The sequence below is a fragment of the Doryrhamphus excisus genome, chromosome 23, assembly GCF_030265055.1.
Source record: "Doryrhamphus excisus isolate RoL2022-K1 chromosome 23, RoL_Dexc_1.0, whole genome shotgun sequence".
Classification (NCBI taxonomy): domain Eukaryota; kingdom Metazoa; phylum Chordata; class Actinopteri; order Syngnathiformes; family Syngnathidae; genus Doryrhamphus; species Doryrhamphus excisus.
Genome location: NC_080488.1, coordinates 2697707 through 2719187, shown reverse-complemented (window position 1 = coordinate 2719187; position 21481 = coordinate 2697707). Strand labels below are relative to the sequence as shown.

Here is a 21481-nt window from a genome sequence, read left to right as displayed (position 1 = left end):
AAAACAAACTGTATTATGGAAAGCAGGAAGTGAACAAATGTAACAGTTACTGATTGTAAAAGTACCAGATGGAGGGGTAGGATTTAATAAGCTTTGCTTCTTCCTACTCCTTTTGGACATGTGGAACTGGGAACTGATTATGTGATTATGTAAAATAAAATAAATAAATAAAAATTACTCTATATTAGGAAAGCAGGAAGTGAACAAATGTAACAGTTACTGATTGTAAAAGTACCAGATGGAGGGGTAGGATTTAATAAGCTTTGCTTCTTCCTACTCCATTACCATTACCAAATAAGTCATCATGCGTTCAAGAGCGCCTCCTTTGTTAGCATTTGAAGTGGCACAACACCCGCCCACTAAGCGTTCGACTCCCTTTTGGAACTTAGTACCAATTTCAGCAAGCTTTTAGGAAGGCATCACACGCCTGACAAGATGGTGAAGTGTGCGAGTGTGTGTGAGGCCGGGGGGTTGTGTGTTGGGAGTGTCAAGCGGCGAACACATGAAATGAAACAAACCCCCCCCCCCCCCAAAAAATCAGAGACGAGCGAAATATCAAACGGAATTTGGGAGAGGAGTGAGGCAACAGGGAGCACAGCAATGGTGGATGTTTACTGAAAAGGAAGATGCAGGATGAAATATGCATGCCCATATCCCCCCCCCCCCCCCTTATTAATGTGCTCGTGCGGGAGTGTGCTGACTCACGATCCTTTCCACTTAATGTGTGTGTTTGTGTGGGTTCAGGCCCTGCTGGAGACGCAGAGGGAAATGCGTACCCATGTTCCCAACTTCACCTTCAATCTGGGATTCTCAGGGAAATTCTTCCATGCTGGTAAGACACCCGGAATAACACACATCAGGATTTGGGATCAGAATATTTTTATTCCTCTTCATCACCTTTTATGCCCTGAGCTTATTTCTTATCTCTCTTTCTCTCTCTTTCTCTCTTTCTCTCTTTCTCTCTTTCTCTCTCTCTGTTTCTCTCTTTCACTCTTTCTCTCTTTCTCTGTTTCTCTGTCTCTCTCTTTCTCTGTTTCTCTTTCTCTGTTTCTCTTTCTCTGTTTCTTTCTCTCTTTCTCTCTTTCTCTCTTTCTCTCTTTCTCTCTTTCTCTCTTTCTCTCTTTCTCTCTTTCTCTCTTTCTCTCCGTCTCTCTCTCTCTCTCCGTCTCTCTCTCTCTCTCCGTCTCTCTCTCTCTCTCTCCGTCTCTCTTTTTCTCTCTCTCTCCGTCTCTCTTTTTCTCTCTTTCTCCGTCTCTCTTTTTCTCTCTCTCCGTCTCTCTTTTTCTCTCTCTCTCTCTGTCTCTCTCTCTGTCTGTCTGTCTCTCTCTCCCCCTCTCTCTCCCCCGCCTCACTAATATTTGAACTCCACTCTTCTGACTCATTTAACTTTAATTCCCTTTTTTTTTTTTTAAATCACTCACCCCATTTCACCTACCTATATTTTATTTCTCACGCCCCTCTTGTCCTCCCGACTCACTTTTTATTCCACGTTACCACCCAGGATCGGATGAGGAGGACCTGGGTGACGACCTGCTGCTGTCCTACGTGAAGGAGTTCTGGTGGTTTCCTCACATGTGGAGTCACATGCAGCCTCATCTCTTCCACAACCAGTCCGTGCTCGCCGAGCAGATGCTGCTCAACAAGAAATTTGCCATGGTGAGTGAAATTAAAAAAAAATTTAAAAATTAAAAAAAAAAAACTTATTGTATTATGTGACAAAAATAAAATAAAAAAAAAATAAAATTAAAAAAACTTTGCTTTTAATTCAATTTTTAAAATTAAATTAAATTAAATTATCCTCCCTATCCGTGTGGAAGTGGTAAGTTTTTGGCTATTTAAGTTTAAAGGAAATAACTTGAAGGCTACCGTTTAGTTCGCTAGCTCTCTAGTTTGCAAGTTAGCATGTGTCTCAAGACCCTGCGGTTGCGCAATATGTTGTAAATAAAAAGAGTATAAATGTGACTATAGTCGTGTTTTGTCATGTGTACAGGGCTCTAATAATGCTTTGTTCATTTTAATATGAAAAAAATAATTTGTCTACCCACCAACTATATGTGGTTTATTAAGTTTTTATTATTATTATTATTATATTTATTTATTACTGATTGGTTTTCTTTATTCTTGGTTTGGTTAATTATTTTTCATCTTATTTTGTGTAGAAAAATTAAAAGATATTTGATATAAGATAAGATATTTTTTTTATTTTTTTTTGTTTTTAATAAAAAATAATAATAAAAGTAAAAGCCTGCCTTTTTCTTTTGTGGAAGTACTGGATGTCCTCCATTTTGGCCTTCACTGAGCCGTGTTCCTCTTTATTGGCGGGCTGCAACGTGTCAGGATTTGAATGATGTCAGACTATTTGCGTGGCTGACATGGCTATCGGCAATGCAAGCCAGGTTTGCCGTGAATTAAAAACTCAGTGGCAAGTGGTGGACGTGTGGAAGATGATGGTAGATTCATAAACCTTGTTAGCTCCTGACCTTTTAATGAACACCTCCTTTCTTCTTCTCCATCCCTCCAGGAGCACGGCATCCCCACCAACATGGGCTACGCCGTCTCGCCACATCATTCGGGCGTCTACCCCGTCCACATGCAGCTTTACGACGCCTGGAAGAAAGTGTGGAGCATCAAGGTGACCAGCACCGAGGAATATCCGCATTTGAAACCGGCCCGTTTCAGACGAGGTTTCATCCACAGCGGCATCAGCGTAAGCATCGCTCCTTTTTCTCCGACTCGCCGTCCATGAGACCTCATTAACTTGTTACCTCTGGCGCTACGCCATCCATCAACATTCTCCTCCACCCTTTTACGTGCGCTATCCTTCATTCGGTAATGATCTTCTTCTGTGGCACTTCAGACATTTTTTTTTTTTACTCACCTCCCTCTCGGCTAGCAGTAAATCTATATATATATAGAACACTTTGGACAATTTGGAGTCGCCTATTAACCTAGCATGTTTTTGGAAAGTGGGAGGAAACCGGAGTACCCGGAAAAAACCCACGCATGCACGGGGAGAACATGCAAACTCCACACAGAGATGGCCGAGGGTGGGGAAAGACAAAATAAGAAGCCAAAAAGTTACCACTTCCACACAAAATAGGAGGATAACTCATTCATTCATTCATTTTCTACCGCTTATCCTCACAAGGGTTGCAGGGGGTGCTGGAGCCTACCCCAGCTGTCTTTGGGCAAGAGGCGGGGTACACCCTGGACTGGTGGCCAGCCAATCACAGGGCACATATAGACAAACAACCATTCACACTCACATTCATACCTATGGACAATTTGGAGTCGCTAATTAGCCTAGCATGTTTTTGGAATGTGGGAGGAAACCGGAAAAAACCCACGCATGCACGGGGAGAACATGCAAACTCCACACAGAGATGGCCGAGGGTGGGGAAAGACAAAATAAGAAGCCAAAAAGTTACCACTTCCACACAAAATAGGAGGAGAACTCATTAATTAATTCATTTTCTACTGCTTATTCTCACGAGCGTCGTGCTGGAGCCTATCCCAGAGAAAACCCACGCATGCACTGGGAGAACATCCAAACTCCACAGAGATTGGCCGAAGGTGGGAAAGACAAAATAAGAAGCCAAAAAGTTACCACTTCCACACAAAATAGGAGGAGAACTCATTCATTCATTCATTTTCTACCGCTTATCCTCACGAGGGTTGCTGGAGCCTATCCCAGCTGTCTTTGAGCAAGAGGCGGGGTACACCCTGGAGCCAATTACAGCCAGCCAATCACAGGGCACATATAGACAAACAACCATTCACACTCACATTCATACCTATGGACAATTTGGAGTCGCTAATTAACCTAGCATGTTTTTGGAATGTGGGAGGAAACCGGAGTACCCGGAGAAAACCCACCAGGAAGTCACATGATAGCATAGTCTTGCCAACTGTCCGCCATAACAAAGACTGACGTCTCTATTCCTCTACTGGATCTCCTCCACAGTGCTGAATATTAAAGTTCCCAAGCAACATTAAAGCTGAATAAATCACGTTGAAAAGGTTCAAAAGGAGGAACAAATCTTATCTATTTCTCTCCCTGCTTGACCTTCAGAGTAGATGAAAAAGTGCACAGCTCGAGTCCGGTCTCTTTGTAGTGTTGGCATTCAACCGGCCGACCGTGTGGTCTCTGCCGCTCTCTTCCGCCGTCCTTGAGATGGACTCTGAATGGAGCGTCTCCCCCTGCTTAGTGATGATTGATATTCAGTCCCCCAGACACTTGAAACTGTAAAAGCATTTCCATCAATTTCCATATAGACGTGAATGTGAAAGAGGTTTGCTTTGGCTAGATGAGATGCATAATATGGATGTTATTGGGGGGGCAAACAATGGGGACTTGGTGCTGCACGCCTACTCGTCTGGATGATGGCTGGCTTGGTTTTTTGTTTTGTTTTTTTAATCATTCATTCAAAACCCACACAGGTTGGGGAAAGACAAAATAAGAAGCCAAAAAGTTACCACTTCCACACAAAATAGGAGTAGAACTCATTCATTCATTCATTTTCTACCGCTTATCCTCACAAGGGTCGCGGGGGTGCTGGAGCCTATCCCAGCTGTCTTCAGGCGAGAGGCGAGGTACACTCTGGACTGGAGGCCAGCCAATCACAGGGCACATATAGACAAACAACCATTCACACTCACATTCATACCTATGGACAATTTGGAGTCGCTAATTAACCTAGCATGTTTTTGGAATGTGGGAGGAAACCGGAGTAACTCGGAGAAAACCCCCGCATGCACGGGGAGAACATGGAAACTCCACACAGAGATGGCCGAGGGTGGGGAAAGACAAAATAAGAAGCCAAAAAGTTACCACTTCCACACAAAATAGGAGGAGAACTCTTTTTTTTTTTTTTTTTTAGTTTTCTTGGTTAATTCTACTTTTAGAATGTGCTGCTGGCCAATAAAAAACAGCCACGAGCCAAAAATGGCCCTGAGGCCGCACTTTGGACATCCCTACTTTCAAATAGTGTAATAAAATCAATACATGCTGTAGAGAATGAATGAATGAATTATATTATATTATTCTCATATTAAAAATGTCCAACAATTTCAACTCATAAATTGACTATTCTTGTAATATACATTTTTATGCATTTTTTAAAATATTATTTTTATATATATGTATATTTTTTTATACATTTAAATGACTTTTTTCTCATTTTGGATTTACTGATTGTTTCACTTTTGCACTTTTTTTAGTTTTCTTGTTAAAAAAAAATTGTTCTTTTGATTTATTGATGCACGTGTGAGGTCGTGGTGACATTTTGTAATATTTTTGGTTATTGGTGTGAAACAAGATTTTTCCAATGTAAAAAAAAAAAAAAACATGCCATGGCTCAAAAAAGGTTGAAAAACACTACCGTCGAGAATACTGTTGCAGTAGTCCATTCTGGTTGTGGATGAGAGGGGATGGAGTGAAAGTGGCGTTGTCAAAAACCACTGTTTTTTTTTTTTTTTTTGCTTCATTTCCGCCATTATTGACTTTCCGTGTGTGTGTTCTCCTCGCAGGTGCTGCCCAGGCAGACGTGCGGTCTTTTCACGCACACCATCTTCTACAAAGACTACCCAGGCAGCCCCAATGAACTGGACAAGCTCATCAACGGGGGAGAACTCTTCCAAACGGTTCTGCTGAACCCGGTGAGTCCGAACACATCGGGAAGCCCATTTAGCCGCTGATTTTAAATAGGACGCCGGACAATGGCTGGCTGGTGAGTCATGCGGCCATGTTTCTTTGTAGTCCGCTGTGGGCGCTATATTTGTCTCCTGATTGCTGATTGCGAACGTCGCTGTGCATAGTGGGTAACTTTGTACGATCATTAAACGTTAATATTACAGTAGCGCTTGCTTTTACTTGCATACTTGCTGTATTACTATATCGTTATTGCATCCCAGCTGTTTGGCAGCCATCTTCTGCCATACGTCATCCTTAAATTAGTTACAGGCTTGTCCTTGTGTGGAGCACGCTAATCAGGGAGCTACAATGTAGCTTTAGATCTGGCTTTGACTTTATTCTCACAATATTACTACTTTTTACCATTATCATAATATTAAGCCTTAAGCCTTTTTTCTCTTAATATTATATTATATTCCACCCTCGGCCATCTCTGTGTGGTTTTCTCCAAAAACATGCTAGGTTAATTGGCGACTCCAAATTGTCCATAGATATGAATGTGAGTGTGAATGGTTGTTTGTCTATATGTGCCCTGTGATTGGCTGGCCACCAGTCCAGGGTGTACCCCGCCTCTCGCCCGAAGACAGCTGGGATAGGCTCCAGCATGACCCTCGTGAGGATAAGCGGTAGAAAATGAATGAATGAATGAGTTCTCCTCCTATTTTGTGTGGAAGTGGTAACTTTTTGGCTTCTTATTTTGTCTTTCCCCACCCTCAGCCATCTCTGTGTGGAGTTTGCATGTTCTCCCCGTGCATGCGTGGGTTTTCTCCGGGTACTCCGGTTTCCTCCCACATTCCAAAAACATGCTAGGTTAATTAGCGACTCCAAATTGTCCGTAGGTATGAATGTGAGTGTGAATGGTTGTTTGTCTATATGTGCCCTGTGATTGGCTGGCGCCCAAAGACAGCTGGGATAGGCTCCAGCACCCCCGCGACCCTCGTGAGGGTAACCGGTAGAAAATTAATGAATGAATGAATGAGTTCTCCTCCTATTTTGTGTGGAAGTGGTAACTTTTTGGCTTCTTATTCTAAATTGTCCATAGGTATGAATGTGAGTGTGAATGGTTGTTTGTCTATATGTGCCCTGTGATTGGCTGGCCACCAGTCCAGGGTGTACCCTGCCCGCCTCTCGCCCGAAGACAGCTGGGATAGGCTCCAGCACTCCCCGTGACCCTCGTGAGGAAAAAGCGGTAGAAAATGAATGAATGAATGAAATATTACTTATTATATATATGCATTTTTTTATACTTTAAAATTACTTTTTTGTCTTATTTTGGATTTACTGATTCACTTTTGCATTTTTTTTAGTTTTCTTGTTAAATTCTACTTTTAGAATGTGCTTCTGGCCAATAAAAACATAGCCACTGGCCAAAAATGGCCCTGAGGCTGCACTTTGGACATCCCTGCTTTGGATGCTTAACATATCTTCTTTCAAATAGTGTCATAAAAACAATACATGCTATTTACCCCACCCTCCCCCTTATGCTTGAGTCTTGAGTCCTGACAGCAGTCTCCCTCCATAACAGATCAGCATCTTCATGACCCATTTGTCCAACTACGGGAACGACCGCCTTGGCCTCTACACGTTTAAAAGCCTGATGATGTTCGTCAAGACCTGGACAAACCTGAAGATGCAGACCCTCCCGCCTGTGCAGCTGGCTCAGAAATACTTCAGCCTGTTCCCCTCTGAGAGAGATCCACTCTGGCAGGTGAGAGTTACTAACAGTACTATGGTAGCCATTATATCACTGTATGGTCATATCACCTCATACTTTGGTACATGACAAAAATAAAAATGTAACTATATTAGGAAAGCAGGAAGTGAACAAATGTAACAGTTAGTGATTGTAAAAGTACCAGATGGAGGGGTAGGATTTAATAAGCTTTGCTTCTTCCTACTCCTTTTGGACATGTGGAACTGTGAACTGATTATGTGACAAAAATAAAATTAAAACATAATAATTATTTTAATAAAAACTTGGATTTAATAAGCTTTGCTTCTTCCTACTCCTTTTTGACATGTGGAATTATGTGACAAAAATAAAATAAAAAAATAAAAAAAAACGTAAACTATATTAGGAAAGCAGGAAGTGAACAAATGTAACCGTTACTGATTGTAAAAGTACCAGATGGAGGGGTAGGATTTAATAAGCTTTGCTTCTTCCTACTCCTTTTGGACATGTGTAATTATGTGACACAAATAAAAATGAAAAAATCAATAAAAAAATATAAAAAAAAAAACTTAAACTATATTAGGAAAGCAGGAAGTGAACAAATGTAACCGTTACTAATTGTAAAAGTACCTGATGGAGGGGTAGGATTTAATAAGCTTTGCTTCTTCCTGCTCCTTTTGGACATGTGGAATTATGTGACAAAAATTTAAAAAAAAAATTAATAAAAAAATATTTAAAAAAAAAGAGTAAAAACTTAAACTATATTAGGAAAGCAGGAAGTGAACAAATGTAACAGTTACTGATTGTAAAAGTACCAGATGGAGGGGTAGGATTTAATAAGCTTTGCTTCTTCCTACTCCTTTTGGACATGTGGAACTGTGAACTGATTATGTGATGCATTCAATTGTAATCTGATGCATGTTCAAATGAAATAAAACCATTACCATTACTAATCTAAGCTACTCGAGTAATAAAAATACCAACAATCTGCTGTAACAGAAATAAAAAGTTATAAAAAGCCTCATTCTATCTTTGCTTTTGTTTTAATTTTGTGTGCGTACAGGATCCATGCGAGGACAAACGGCATAAGGACATCTGGTCCAAAGAAAAAACCTGTGACCGCTTCCCCAAACTCCTTGTCATCGGTCCTCAGAAGACAGGTGAGATGCAGTCCATCAGCCCCCTCTACAGGTTGCAGGAGGAAACGACTTGAATACGAATCCTTTAAAAAAGCATTTGATTAGCTCTCAGGAAATCAGCAACGTTTCTGCTTCATCGAGTGCTGCTTTGTTATGAAAGTGTTAGAGTCCCGTTATGCCGTTTCCATTACACAAGTGTCAGCATTCACTGTATGAGGTACCAAGTAATTGGATTTGGTCTCCTTTAATCCTCTTTCCTTGCTCTTTATTTCCTCCCCGCTGTCATCTCCACTTCTTGTCTTTGGCCGTCCTCTCAGGCACGACGGCTCTTTACCTGTTCCTCAGCATGCACCCCGACCTCACCAGTAACTACCCCAGTAAGGAGACCTTTGAGGAGATCCAGTTCTTCAACGGCCACAACTACCATAGAGGCATCGACTGGTAAGAGAGATCATCATCGCTAAACCAAGTAGCGGTTGTTGGCGGACTCCAAACAAATCATCCATTAGGAGTTAAGTTATATGCAGGGCTGCACGGTGGTTAAGTGGTTAGCAAGCAGGCCTCACAGCTAGGAGACCCGAGTTCAATTCCACCCTCTGGCATCTCTACAATATCATCAGGATGCAAAATTATGGGGAAAAATTGATAAGAAGTTAGCAAAAATGTCAGTTTGTATCAGAAAAGGGCTGCACGGTGGGCAAGTGGTTAGCAAACAGGCCTCACAGCTAGGAGACCCGAGTTCAATTCCACCCTCTGGCATCTCTATAATATCATCAGGATGAAAAATTATGGGGGAAAATTGATAAGAAGTTAGCAAAAATGTCAGTTTGTATCAGAAAAGGCACGGTGCATGGTGGTCAAGTGGTTAGCGCAGCGAGGAGAGCCGAATTCAATTCCACCCTCACACATCTCTGTGTGGAGTTTTGCATGTTCTCCCCGTGCAAGACAGCTGGGATAGGCTCCAGCACCCCCTGTGAGGATAAGCGGTAGAAAATGAATGAGTTCTCCTCCTATTTTGTGTGGAAGTGGTAACTTTTTGGCTTCTTATTTTGTCGGCAAACTCTGTGTGGAGTTTGCATGTTCTCCCCGTGCATGCGTGGGTTTTCTCCGGGTACTCCGGTTTCCTCCCACATTCCAAAAACATGCTAGGTTAATTAGCGACTCCAAATTGTCCATAGGTATGAATGTGAGTGTGAATGGTTGTTTGTCTATATGTGCCCTGTGATTCGGCTGGCGACTAGTTCAGGGTGTACCCCGCCTCTAGCCTGAAGACAGCTGGGATAGGCTCCAGCACCCCCCACGACCCTTGTGAGGATAAGCGGTAGAAAATGAATGAATGAATGAGTTCTCCTCCTATTTTGTGTGGAAGTGGTAACTTTTTGGCTTCTTATTTTGTCTTCCCCCACCCTCGGCCATCTCTGTGTGGAGTTTGCATGTTCTCCCCGTGCATGCGGGGGTTTTCTCCGGGTACTCCGGTTTCCTCCCACATTCCAAAAACATGCTAGGTTAATTAGCGACTCCAAATTGTCCATAGGTATGAATGTGAGTGTGAATGGTTGTTTGTCTATATGTGCCCTGTGATTGGCTGGCGACTAGTTCAGGGTGTACCCCGCCCGCCTCTAGCCTGAAGACAGCTGGGATAGGCTCCAGCACCCCCGTGACCCTCGTGAGGAAAAGCGGTAGAAAATGAATGAATGAATGCTTTCTTTTCGGTTTCGTGTCATTTCCTCTTAAATCTCCCCGCTCCTTCACCGAAACATCTGCTTCCTCCTCCTTCCTTCCTCTTCGTGGGTACCAGAAGTGGTTCCTGAATGAATGGAGGTGGTTAAACTACTGAAGGAATCCGTTTATTTATCCGCCATGGAGCGTTTGATTGGCGTTTAAAGGCATATTGAAGCAACTTGACGGGAAGGACAGCGGGACATCAAGTGTTCTGTTGCACACTGAGAACCATCTCCATCTTCACACTACGGTTGCTTTAATGGCATTTTTATGCAAATGCTGTTTTTAAGAGCACTTTAGGAATGTCAATTTTACACCGAGGCCACTCGCAGCAACAACAAAGGCACTCGTTAATGAACGACACCCCCAAGATAATTGGTGTTTATTTCTGCCTGGATCCACACACGCACACTGAATTATAAGAGGTTCAACTTGGGCTTGACGGGCGTCAAACCATCGACTCTGAGTAACTGTAGTCATGTTTACATGGACACAAATATTCCAATTCCATTCGGGAAAGAATGTAACCTTTGTATACACCTCATTCCGAAAGAAAAGTGCCAATCCGAATGAATATATAATCGGATTCCCAGGGGTGGGATATTCCTTTTCCCAATCCGATCAAGGTATCTTGTATCCGCTCAATAGGAAAGTTGTCAGACTGCGTTCTTCTTCGTGGTGTTCTTCTGTTGTTTGCATTAGCATTAGCACCATCTGTTGAACAGAATCTAAACCCTTCTATACGCCATTCACAAGTCCGTCCATTCATTCATTCAAAAAAAGAAGCCAAAAAGTTACCACTTCCACACAAAATAGGAGGAGACCTCATTCATTCATTCATTTTCTACCGCTTATCCTCATAAGGGTTGCAGGGGGTGCTGGAGCCTATCCCAGCTGTCTTCAGGCGAGAGGCGGGGTACACCCTGGACTGGTGGCCAGCCAATCACAGGGCACATATAGACAAACAACCATTCACACTCACATTCATACCTATGGACAATTTGGAGTCGCTAATTAACCTAGCATGTTTTTGGAATGTGGGAGGAAACCGGAGTACCCGGAGAAAACCCACGCATGCACGGGGAGAACATGCAAACTCCACACAAAGATGGCCGAGGGTGGGGAAAGACAAAATAAGAAGCCAAAAAGTTACCACTTCCACACAAAATAGGAGATCTCATTCATTCATTCATTTTCTACCGCTAATCCTCACGAGGGTCACGGGGGATGCTGGAGCCTATCCCAGCTGTCTTGGGGCGAGAGGCGGGGTACACCCTGGACTGGTGGCCAGCCAATCACAGGGCACATATAGACAAACAACCATTCACACTCACATTCATACCTATGGACAATTTGGAGTCGCTAATTAACCTAGCATGTTTTTGGAATGTGGGAGGAAACCGGAGTACCCGGAGAAAACACGCGTTTGGAATATTCCTTTCCATGTATACTATTGCTTTCGGAAAAGTCATTCGGAAAGAGAAAAACTCCCCATGTAAACGTGGCTTGTGATTCCCGTGTCAGGTACATGGAGTACTTCCCGCTGCCCTCCAACGCCAGCTCAGACTACTACTTTGAGAAGAGTGCCAACTACTTTGACTCGGAGGTGGCGGCGCAGAGGGCCGCAGCGCTCCTGCCCAAAGCCAAGATCATCACCATCCTCATCAACCCGGCTGACAGAGCGTACTCCTGGTACCAGGTAGGGGGAGGGGGGGGGGGGGAAACCTTAGCCAACGCACACGCCTCATTAGCGCACAGCACGATAAATAACCCGCTTGTGTCGGCCCGCAGCACCAAAGAGCCCACGATGACCCGGTGGCGCTGAAATACTCATTCCATGATGTCATCACAGCCGGCCAGGACGCCCCGGCCAAGCTTCGGGTCCTCCAGAATCGATGTCTGCTGCCAGGATGGTATTCCATGCATCTGGAACGCTGGCTCAACTACTACCATTCCAGCCAGGTGGGCTCACACTCGCTAGACTGGGTTGATGGGCCGGGTAGTAACATAAAAACTAAAATTTCTTAAAATGTATAAAAGGTAAGTTAAAAATGTGAATGGTATGATATCAAAAATATGTTTTTTGAGGAATACCTGGAATATGAAATGATAACAATTTTTCATTTTTGTCATTTTTGACCCACTTATGGAAGGTTGGGGTAGTAACACAAAAACTAAAATTTCTTAAAATGTATAAAAGGTAAGTGAAAATTATGAATGTCATGATATCAAAAAGTGTTTTGAGGAATACCTGGAATATGAAATTATGATTTTTCATTTTTGTAATTTTTGACCCACTTATGGAATGTTGGGGTAGTAACACAAAAACTAAAATTTCTTAAAAGGTAAGTTAAAAATGTGAATGGCCTGATATCAAAAACATGTTTTTTGAGGAATACCTGGAATATGAAATGATAAAAAAAATTTTCATTACAAAGATATTTCAAGAAAACAACCTGACCGGGTCATTTTTGACCCACTTATGGAAGGTTGGGGTAGTAACACAAAAACTAAAATTTCTTAAAATGTATAAAAGGTAAGTTAAAAATGTGAATGACATGATATCAAAAACATGTTTTTTGAGGAATACCTGGAATATGAAATAACAATTTTTCATTACAAAGATATTTCCTTATAATACCTTATAGTTCACAGGTGCCGAATAACCTGACCACATTGTGTGTTATCCCCCCCCCCCCCTCCCCAGCTGTTGGTCTTAGATGGACAGATGCTGAAGACCGAGCCCGCCTCAGTCATGGATAAAATTCAGAAGTTCTTAGGCTTAGCGAACACCATCAACTACCATAAGATCTTAGCGTGAGTATGCACCGTGGAACTTTTGTGTGTTTTCTATGTTTGTGTGTGGAAAGACGGAAAAACTCCCCCCCAACATAAATATTTTCTCTACTATTTCACTAAAATGACATAATTTTTCCTCAATTTTACTAGTTTATTCTCATAAAATTAGGGTTTTTTCTTTTAGTATTTTTACTTTATTCTTTTATAATTCCAGTTGTTTTTTTTTTGTTTTTTTTTCCAATTGATTCTCATAATTCTGACTTCATTGCCCATAATATTTTAACTTTTCCTCAGTTTCAGGGACTTGGCGTTAGGGACTTTCACTAAAATTACATTATTTTTCCTCTATTATTAGTTTATTCTCATAAAATTATGACTTTTTCTTTTAGTGTTTTTACTTTATTCTTGTTTAATTCAAGCTGATTTTCACAGTGCTGTTTTTTTTTGTTTTTTTTTTTACTTTTTTCCCCAATTGATTCTCATAATTCTGACTTTATTGCCCATAATATTTTCACATTTTGAGGTTACATTGTACTACTTTTATTGATGGACTTCAACTTTCTTCTTAAAATCTTTGTCATTTTTGTTTTCATAATATTATGATGTTATTCCCCAAATATTATAACTTTTTCTCAACATAATTTTTTTTACTATTTCACTAAAATGACATTATTTTTCCTTAATTTTACTAGTTTATTCTCATAAAATTATGACTTTTTCTGTTAGTATTTTTACTTTATTCTTGTTTAATTTAAGCTGTTTTTAACAGTGCTGTTTTTGTTGGGGTTTTTTTTTTTACATTTTTTCCAATTGATTCTCATAATTCTGACTTTATTGCCCATAATATTTTTTTTCACTCTACTACTTTTATACAAATACCTTGAATGTAACATTGAACGTCATCATATGGAATGTGTTTCGATGCAGCTTTGACCCCAAGAAGGGTTTCTGGTGCCAGTTGCTTGAAGGCGGAAAGACCAAGTGTCTGGGGAAGAGTAAAGGACGCAAGTACCCCGACATGGACGCTGAGGTATGACTCCAGCGTGGGAGGGAGCCATTTTGTCTTGGTTTGACCTTTTTTAGTCAACACTTCTTTGCTTTGTCCTTCACGTCTCCTCCAGTCTGTGGCGTTCCTCAGGGAGTACTACAGGGATCACAACATCGAGCTGTCCAAGCTGCTGTACAGAATGAGTCAGCCCCTCCCCACGTGGCTCAGAGAGGAGCTGGTCCACACCAGGTAGCATCACCGCGGCGTGGGGGACCGGGGGAACCGTATTCAGTATCAACTCTGAGGAGAAGAAGAGTAAAGCTCACGGCGTCTTGTTGTGGAGGACGTTCCATCATCATCATCAGGACGCCAGCATGGTGCGTTCATATTTGTCGTCCATCTTGTGATCGTCCATCAATGAGCTGAATGAACCAGGGGGCGGAGCTTGGAGATGCCGTGTGCCGTTCAGGAGAACAAGGCAGGAACTCGGAGGCCTTATTTGCTCCCAATTGGGGAATAGGGATGCCGTCTCAACTCTTACGCACTGAAGCTGAAAACCAGAAGAACATTTGAGCTTCACGGTTGTGGAACTTCTGGAAAAAAAAGGACAATGCCTGCAAGCGATAATTTTTTTATTATTTTTTTTTTTTCAAGCGCAGGAACTTCAAGCTGACGGAGACATTTATTGATTTTAAAAGTGAGGATAACGGGACATCCGGCTGCATGTTGTAGCCTTTTTTTTTGTTGTTTATTATGGGATGGAATTTACTAGAATCTTGTAATTGCATTTACAAGTGCCAGAACAGAATCTTTATTAAATATTACCAATTTTTTTTTATTTCTTTTTATTTTGACTGTAGTTTCATGATACTTGTAGAATGTACCGAAAATTAAACATCTTAGCCCCCCCGCCCCCCCACGCAGGGGACGTGAAACTGCCTGCTGTCACATGACCACTGAATGGACGGGAAGCAGGAAGTGATGGTGAGGCTGAAAGCACAATATTTAATAGGTACATTCATCATACTGGATATAGCACATGAGGTTTTTTTGGGGGGGGGGTGGCTAAAATCTGTGAAGAAGGTCATAAGCTAGCTGCTCGACGTTAGACTCAACTTCCTGTTTCTTTTTCTTCTGTTTTAGTTCTTAACATTCGACTTTCCGACACGTTTTTTGGGGGCTTTGAAGGCATCACCACTGCAAGTAGATGTCAAAAATACATGAAGCTGCTCTTCCTGCAATAGTTTTATACAAGGTTGTGACGCTAAAAATAAAAGCACCCACCCCACCTCCACCCCGCACCCGCCCCCCGGACTTTGTAAAATGTACATAACTGGCCCCCCCCCTTTGGTAGAACTAAATTATTTGAATGTTTTTGGCTCTCCATCGGTGTGCGACGTCAGTGATGTAGGGAGAAAAATTACAATTAAAAAAAAAAAAACAAAAAAAAAAAACAATTCAACGCAAATTGTGTCCTCCAATGTCCTCTCACTGCCAACTGTTGTCTCCATATAAAGTATTAACGTGATAACGCATACAGTAACAGCAACGATGGTACTAACAATATCCTGGACTGTATGATAAAGATTTGTAATTGTTGTCAATAATTTTTACAGTGTAACTAATATTGTCGGTGCTTTTTAATTTGCAAATAAAACACCACTGTATTTTTCAATAGTGGGATTTTTTTTTCACACCCCCACACCCACCCACACACACACATGTACGCTTCCACTTCCTCATTCTTTCCTTGCTGTGGAATTCACTTTCAATATGAGTTAGAGTTGGGGAAACTTACAAACGTGTCCCGACAACGGAATTTCACTTACTGGAATAGCAGTCCAAATTTGGGACACACCTCCACCTTTAAAGGGCATGCCCATATGTTGGGCTGCTACCGGAAATACACACACACACACACACATTCTGATACTTGAAGGCACTCGTGTGTAGCCTGTGGTCGTCGTATTAAAAATGGCGTCTGACTCTTAACTGGAACAAAAAGCCACAAATGTTAACACAAAAATTGGTAAACTTTCTTAATGTAAATTTATTACGATATTATTATTATTATTATTATTATTTATTTCCAATTAATTGTGGTGCTGTACAAGGGACCAACTTATGGAAATACTATAAGTTAATATTATACTATATAGAAATTTCAACAATAAATTGACTTTCAGGCCGCATGTCTTCTGTGTGAAGATGGATGGATTTCAACTTTCTTATTAAAATCTTTGTAATTTTTCTTGTCATAATATTATGACTTTATTCCCCAAATAGGATAACTTTTTTCCAAAATAAATTTAAATTTTTATTTTGTTGTTCGTAATGTCTTTAAAATAAACATGTTTTCTTTACTATTTCGCTAAAATGACATTATTTTTTCCTCAATATTACCTGTTTATTCTCATAAAATTATGAAAAAAAATTAAAATTATTTTCTTATTATTATTATCCTTATATAATTCCATTTGTTTTTTTCACAGTGCTGTTTTTTATTTTTATTTATATATTAATATATAATAATTATCTGACTTAATATTTAAACTGTTTCCTCAGCTTCATTTTCAAAAAATTGCAAATTTTAATGTTTTAATATTTTTCTTTTTTTCTGATATTATGACGATTTTTTCTTGTTAGATTAGCATTTTTTTCTTAATATTTTGACTTTAATTTTGAAAGATTACTGCTGTATTTTCTAGTTTCCTTATTAAATAATATTTTTAGAATGTGCCACAGGCTGCAAATGTGAGTTTTGTGCATTTCGTGTGAGTTTTGGGACATTCTCACCCCCTGCAGCAGGTTTGGACATGAAAAAAAAGCTGAAAATACTTCCTGTAAATAAATGTTTTCATAGTACCAACCAAATGTATTGACATACTGCTATAAATGACGTGGGTTCTGTTACAGTACTGTAAAATACTGTGTTACTTTTCAACATTGAGGCAACTGTACAGAAAATGTAAAAACTTGAAAATATTTGATTATTTATACATAACACAACTTCCTTGTGTGATTTCCACGCTGTTTTTAATGAATATTTGCATTTTAGTATATATTTTGAGCGTAGAATGCTCTTCATGTTCATTTATGTACCAATACCAGACGCACCAAAACATTGAGACTTAGGGATATTCTGCCTCTACCAACAAGTGATGAGGTTAGAAATCGACCAATCCGAGAGCTTGCTACTCACGAGAGCCCGCCCCTTTTTTATAGCGTATATCTCTACCTGCTTCCTCTTCCGTGTTTATAAGAGTGCTGTATCAAAACCCGCTCTTGGCTCGTGAGGGCGAAACCCGGGAAAAAGGACAAAGAAAAATGGCCGAAAATGGAGAAAATGGAGAAAATGCTCCCCTGGCTGAGGGAAGCCGTGCCGGGAGTGCCGAGGCTCTGTTGGCTCCTGAAAGATCCAGAAGGTGAGTAGCGGTGGAGCTAGCCATCATTAAAGTAACTTATCTTCTGTAAAACTCTAATCATTAGGCTTAATAATGTTCTTATGTGAAAGAGGAGATGAAGTCAATATCAAATCTTTTTTTTTAACATATTGAACTGTGAATACTTCAAGTAACACATAAATAAATCGTTTTTGATTATTATTGTCACTTTGCTTTCTTTTTAAAGGCAAAAAAGGCTTGGAATATTAAAACTTGGAATTTTACGAGAATAGTCGTAGATATAGAATAAAAAAAAACTTTGAAATATTACAAGAATAGTCGTAGATTTATTATGATTTAAAAAACTGGGAATATTACGAGAATAGTCGTAGATTTACGATAAAAAAAAACTTGGAATATGACAAGAATAGTCGTAGATTTATGATTAAAAAAACTTCCGATATTATGAGAATAGTCGTAGATTTACGATAAAAAAAACTGGGAATATTACGAGAATAGTTGTAGATTTATGATAAAACTGGGAATATTACGAAAATAGTCGTAGTGTTACAATAAAAAACTGGCAATATTATGAAAATAGTCGTAGATTTACGATAAAAAAACTTCCAATATTACAAGAATAGTGGTAAATTTACGATAAAAAACTGGGAATATTACGAGAATAGTTGTAGATTTATGATAAAAACTGGGAATATTACGAAAATAGTCATAGTTTTACAATAAAAAAAATTGGGAATATGACGAGAATAGTCGTAGATTTACGATAAATAAATTGGGAATATTACGAGAACAGTCTTACATTTATGATTTAAAAAAAATGGGAATATTACGAGAATATTCGTAGCTTTACGATAACAACTGGGAATATTACATGAATAGTCGTAGATTTACCACAAAAAACAGAGAATATTACGTCAATAGTCGTAAATTAACAAGAAAAATGTGGTAACTTTATGTTGAGCCTGAGACAGCAGTGGAAGGGGGAAACTTACAGTATGAGACCCTACTGTGTAGTTTCGAGTTTGACCTGTAGAGGGCAGTGATGTTCTGCATGCTGGGTTGGAGCTATCTTTGAGGAAATGAGAGCGTAGAAGATGAGAGTAATGAGTAACACCAGTTAAAGATGACTTTAGGCGTGCTGGATGAAACCAAGACATGCTAATGCTTCTATCATTTTATGATGATTTTCATGTTTCCACTCCACCTTGCAGAGGCTCCAACAGCTACGCCCTGAAGGTAGCCGGCCTGACCACGCTGGCGTGTGTGCTGCTGGCCAGCCAGGCGTTTATGGGCTACATGGTGTTCGACCAGAGGCAGCAGATCCACGCGCTGCAGAGGAACGCTGACAGAATGAACAGGCAGCTGCAAGCACCTCGAGGTAAAATGAGGGATTTGAACCCTTATAAAGGACAATATGTGCACTCTTTTCTTCATAGAAAAACCAAACAAGTGTTAAGTAAAAACACATTATACAACATTAATACAGATTCTCACGTACTAATGTACTGTACATGTAAAACAATACTATATTTTATACTAATTTACTACCCGCAAGGCATGCAGTTTGTATTCTGCGTCCTGATTGGCTGTAGTCCATTGTCAATCAATCTCCTTCATGCTGCCCTGCCATGTCTCCTGCACGTGTCATCGATCAATCGCTAGCTTGTAAATGAATCTTCAGCAATGTGTTTTAACAAGGATACAAAAACGCTACAGGACAGCGGAACGGCGCCAGGATGAAAAGGCGCAGTCACAGGAGTTTCTTATGAAACCCGTCTTGTCTTGGCAGTGACTCCAATAAAAATGCCTGAGCCGATGAACGATTTTCATTTGATGGACAAATTATGGGATGGAGACTCTGCAGTCCCAGAGCCCAAAGCACCCGTGGAAGTAAATATTACTAAATTACACAATACACCAGTTTATTTGTTCATATTCTTACGTAAATGACCGTATGTGATCACTGCAGGAAGAGAAGAAGCAAAGCGTGGCGGCGTCCGTCGGTGTGGACGAGATGATGAGCCTCATGGAGGTCATTTTTTTCACAGAAAAGTTCAATTTTTTCATCTTCATATCCGAAAATATGGAGTTGATTGTGGATGATTTTCATATTTTTTTAGGAGAACTTTGCGCTCCCGACCTTCAACGACACCATCCTGGGGAACCTGCAGAGCCTGAAGAGGCAGATGAATCAGAGTAACTGGAAGGTGATGCTTACAAATGATAATCCATATGCACATAAAATTGGAATATATTGATAAAATATATATATAAATGATATATATCATTTCATGTTGCAGAGCTTTGAATCATGGATGGGGAACTGGATCCTCTTTGAGATGGCCCAGTACAAGGCTTTGCCCCCCACTGGTGAGCCAGGTTATTACACCTCACAGTAATATTCATGTTATTAGGAAAAATGAAAAGTAATCTTGGCTGCACGGCGGTCGAGTGGTTAGCGCGCAGACCTCACAGCTAGGAGACGAGGGTTCAATTCCACCCTCGGCCATCTCTGTGTGGAGTTTGCGACTTATGTATGTTTTTTTCTACCGAATTATGCATTTTTGGCCATGTGTAACTTATACTTCAGTGCGACTTATGTATGTTTTTTTCTACCTAATTATGCATTTTTGGTCTTGTGCGACTTATACTCCAGTGCGACTTATGTATGTTTTTTTCTACCTAATTATGCATTTTTGGCCTTGTGCGACTTACACTCCAGTGCGACTTATGTATGTTTTTTTCTACCGAATTATGCACTTTTGGCCTTGTGCGACTTATGTATGTTTTTTTATACCTAATTATGTACTTTTGGCCTTGTGCGACTTATACTCCAGTGCGACTTATGTATGTTTTTTTTTTTCCTAATTATGCATTTTTGGCCTTGTGCGACTTATACTTCAGTGCGACTTATGTATGTTTTTTCCTACCTAATTATGCATTTTTGGCCTTGTGCGACTTATACTTCAGTGCGACTTATGTATGTTTTTTTCTACCTAATTATGCATTTTTGGCATTGTGCGACTTATACTCCAGTGCGACTTATGTATGTTTTTTTCTACCGAATTATGCACTTTTGGCCTTGTGCGACTTATGTATGTTTTTTTATACCTAATTATGTACTTTTGGCCTTGTGCGACTTATACTCCAGTGCGACTTATGTATGTTTTTTTCTTCCTAATTATGCATTTTTGGCCTTGTGCGACTTATACTTCAGTGCGACTTATGTATGTTTTTTCCTACCTAATTATGCATTTTTGGCCTTGTGCGACTTATACTTCAGTGCGACTTATGTATGTTTTTTTCTACCTAATTATGCATTTTTGGCCTTGTGTGACTTATACTCCAGTGTGACTTATGTATGTTTTTTTCTTCCTAAGTATGCATTTTTGGCCTTGCGCGACTTATACTCCAGTGCAACTTATGTATGTTTCTGCCTCCCTATCCAGCTCCGCCCACCAAGACCAAGTGTCAAATACAAGCAGAAGCCGAGTCCCAGCGGTCCCTCTTCCGTCCCGTGTGTGACGAGCAGGGTCGCTACCGAGCCACCCAGTGCTGGCCCGTCGTGGGCATGTGCTGGTGTGTGGACGTGCATAGCGGCGCTGCCATCGCCGGCACCACCACCCGGGGCCGCTACCTAGAATGTGGAAAAGGTAGATTTGGAGCCTGAGGCTGTCTGTCTGGGATAATACAGAGAGATCAAATGTTCCTTTTTTCCAACATTCTTATTTTAGCTTCTGAGTTTGGGATGATGACAGGAAATGACCATTATTAAAGCATGCTTTTGTTCCTGTTCTTCCTCTTCAACTGAATCTGAATCATTTTGGGTTTATGAACTAATCAATATATATTCTGTTGTAAATCAACACATGCTATGTTAGTCCTTGTTTTATTCCTTCTTTTATTTCAACCTCAATACCCAAATAAACTACTGACCCATTTTCCGAGAGTACTTCTACTTCCAGCGGGATTACATCCATTTAACAGCCACAATATTAGGCACACCTGAATCGGCTTCACATAACTTAAAATGTATTATTTCCAAATGCCCGCAAGGCATGCTGG

General features: G+C 40.4%; 2 protein-coding genes across 3 annotated transcripts in view; both read left to right on the top strand.

The window, feature by feature from the left end:
- The window catches only part of LOC131110125 (bifunctional heparan sulfate N-deacetylase/N-sulfotransferase 1-like), a 68187-nt gene extending 52515 nt beyond the window's left edge, over positions 1-15672 (top strand). For both annotated transcript variants that reach the window (XM_058062854.1, XM_058062855.1), the window contains exons 4-15: positions 745-832; positions 1502-1656; positions 2522-2707; positions 5530-5658; positions 7218-7400; positions 8428-8524; positions 8821-8944; positions 11750-11924; positions 12017-12187; positions 12933-13042; positions 13952-14054; positions 14146-15672. In XM_058062854.1, coding sequence (XP_057918837.1) covers positions 745-832; positions 1502-1656; positions 2522-2707; positions 5530-5658; positions 7218-7400; positions 8428-8524; positions 8821-8944; positions 11750-11924; positions 12017-12187; positions 12933-13042; positions 13952-14054; positions 14146-14265 — 1641 coding nt within the window. In that variant the 3' untranslated portion in view covers positions 14266-15672. The remainder of the gene's footprint in view (positions 1-744; positions 833-1501; positions 1657-2521; positions 2708-5529; positions 5659-7217; positions 7401-8427; positions 8525-8820; positions 8945-11749; positions 11925-12016; positions 12188-12932; positions 13043-13951; positions 14055-14145) is intronic.
- Positions 15673-17255: 1583 nt separating this feature from the next.
- Positions 17256-21368, top strand: cd74a (CD74 molecule, major histocompatibility complex, class II invariant chain a). Its single transcript, XM_058063490.1, has 7 exons — positions 17256-17437; positions 18628-18794; positions 19206-19306; positions 19386-19448; positions 19537-19623; positions 19717-19786; positions 20866-21368. Exons 1-7 carry the CDS (start codon positions 17340-17342, stop codon positions 21084-21086), a joined length of 807 nt encoding a protein of 268 aa, XP_057919473.1. The 5' UTR covers positions 17256-17339; the 3' UTR covers positions 21087-21368.
- The last annotated feature ends 113 nt before the right edge of the window (positions 21369-21481 follow it).

What these genes read in the sequence shown, in the direction of transcription:
- cd74a (XM_058063490.1), top strand. Translation starts at nt 17,340, where the DNA reads ATGGCCGAAAATGGAGAAAATGGAGAAAATGCTCCCCTGGCTGAGGGA. An exon ending in GCAGCTGCAAGCACCTCGAG is followed by an intron (nt 18,795 to 19,205) that starts GTAAAATGAGGG and finishes TTGTCTTGGCAG; the next exon opens with TGACTCCAATAAAAATGCCT. An exon ending in CAAGGCTTTGCCCCCCACTG is followed by an intron (nt 19,787 to 20,865) that starts GTGAGCCAGGTT and finishes CTCCCTATCCAG; the next exon opens with CTCCGCCCACCAAGACCAAG.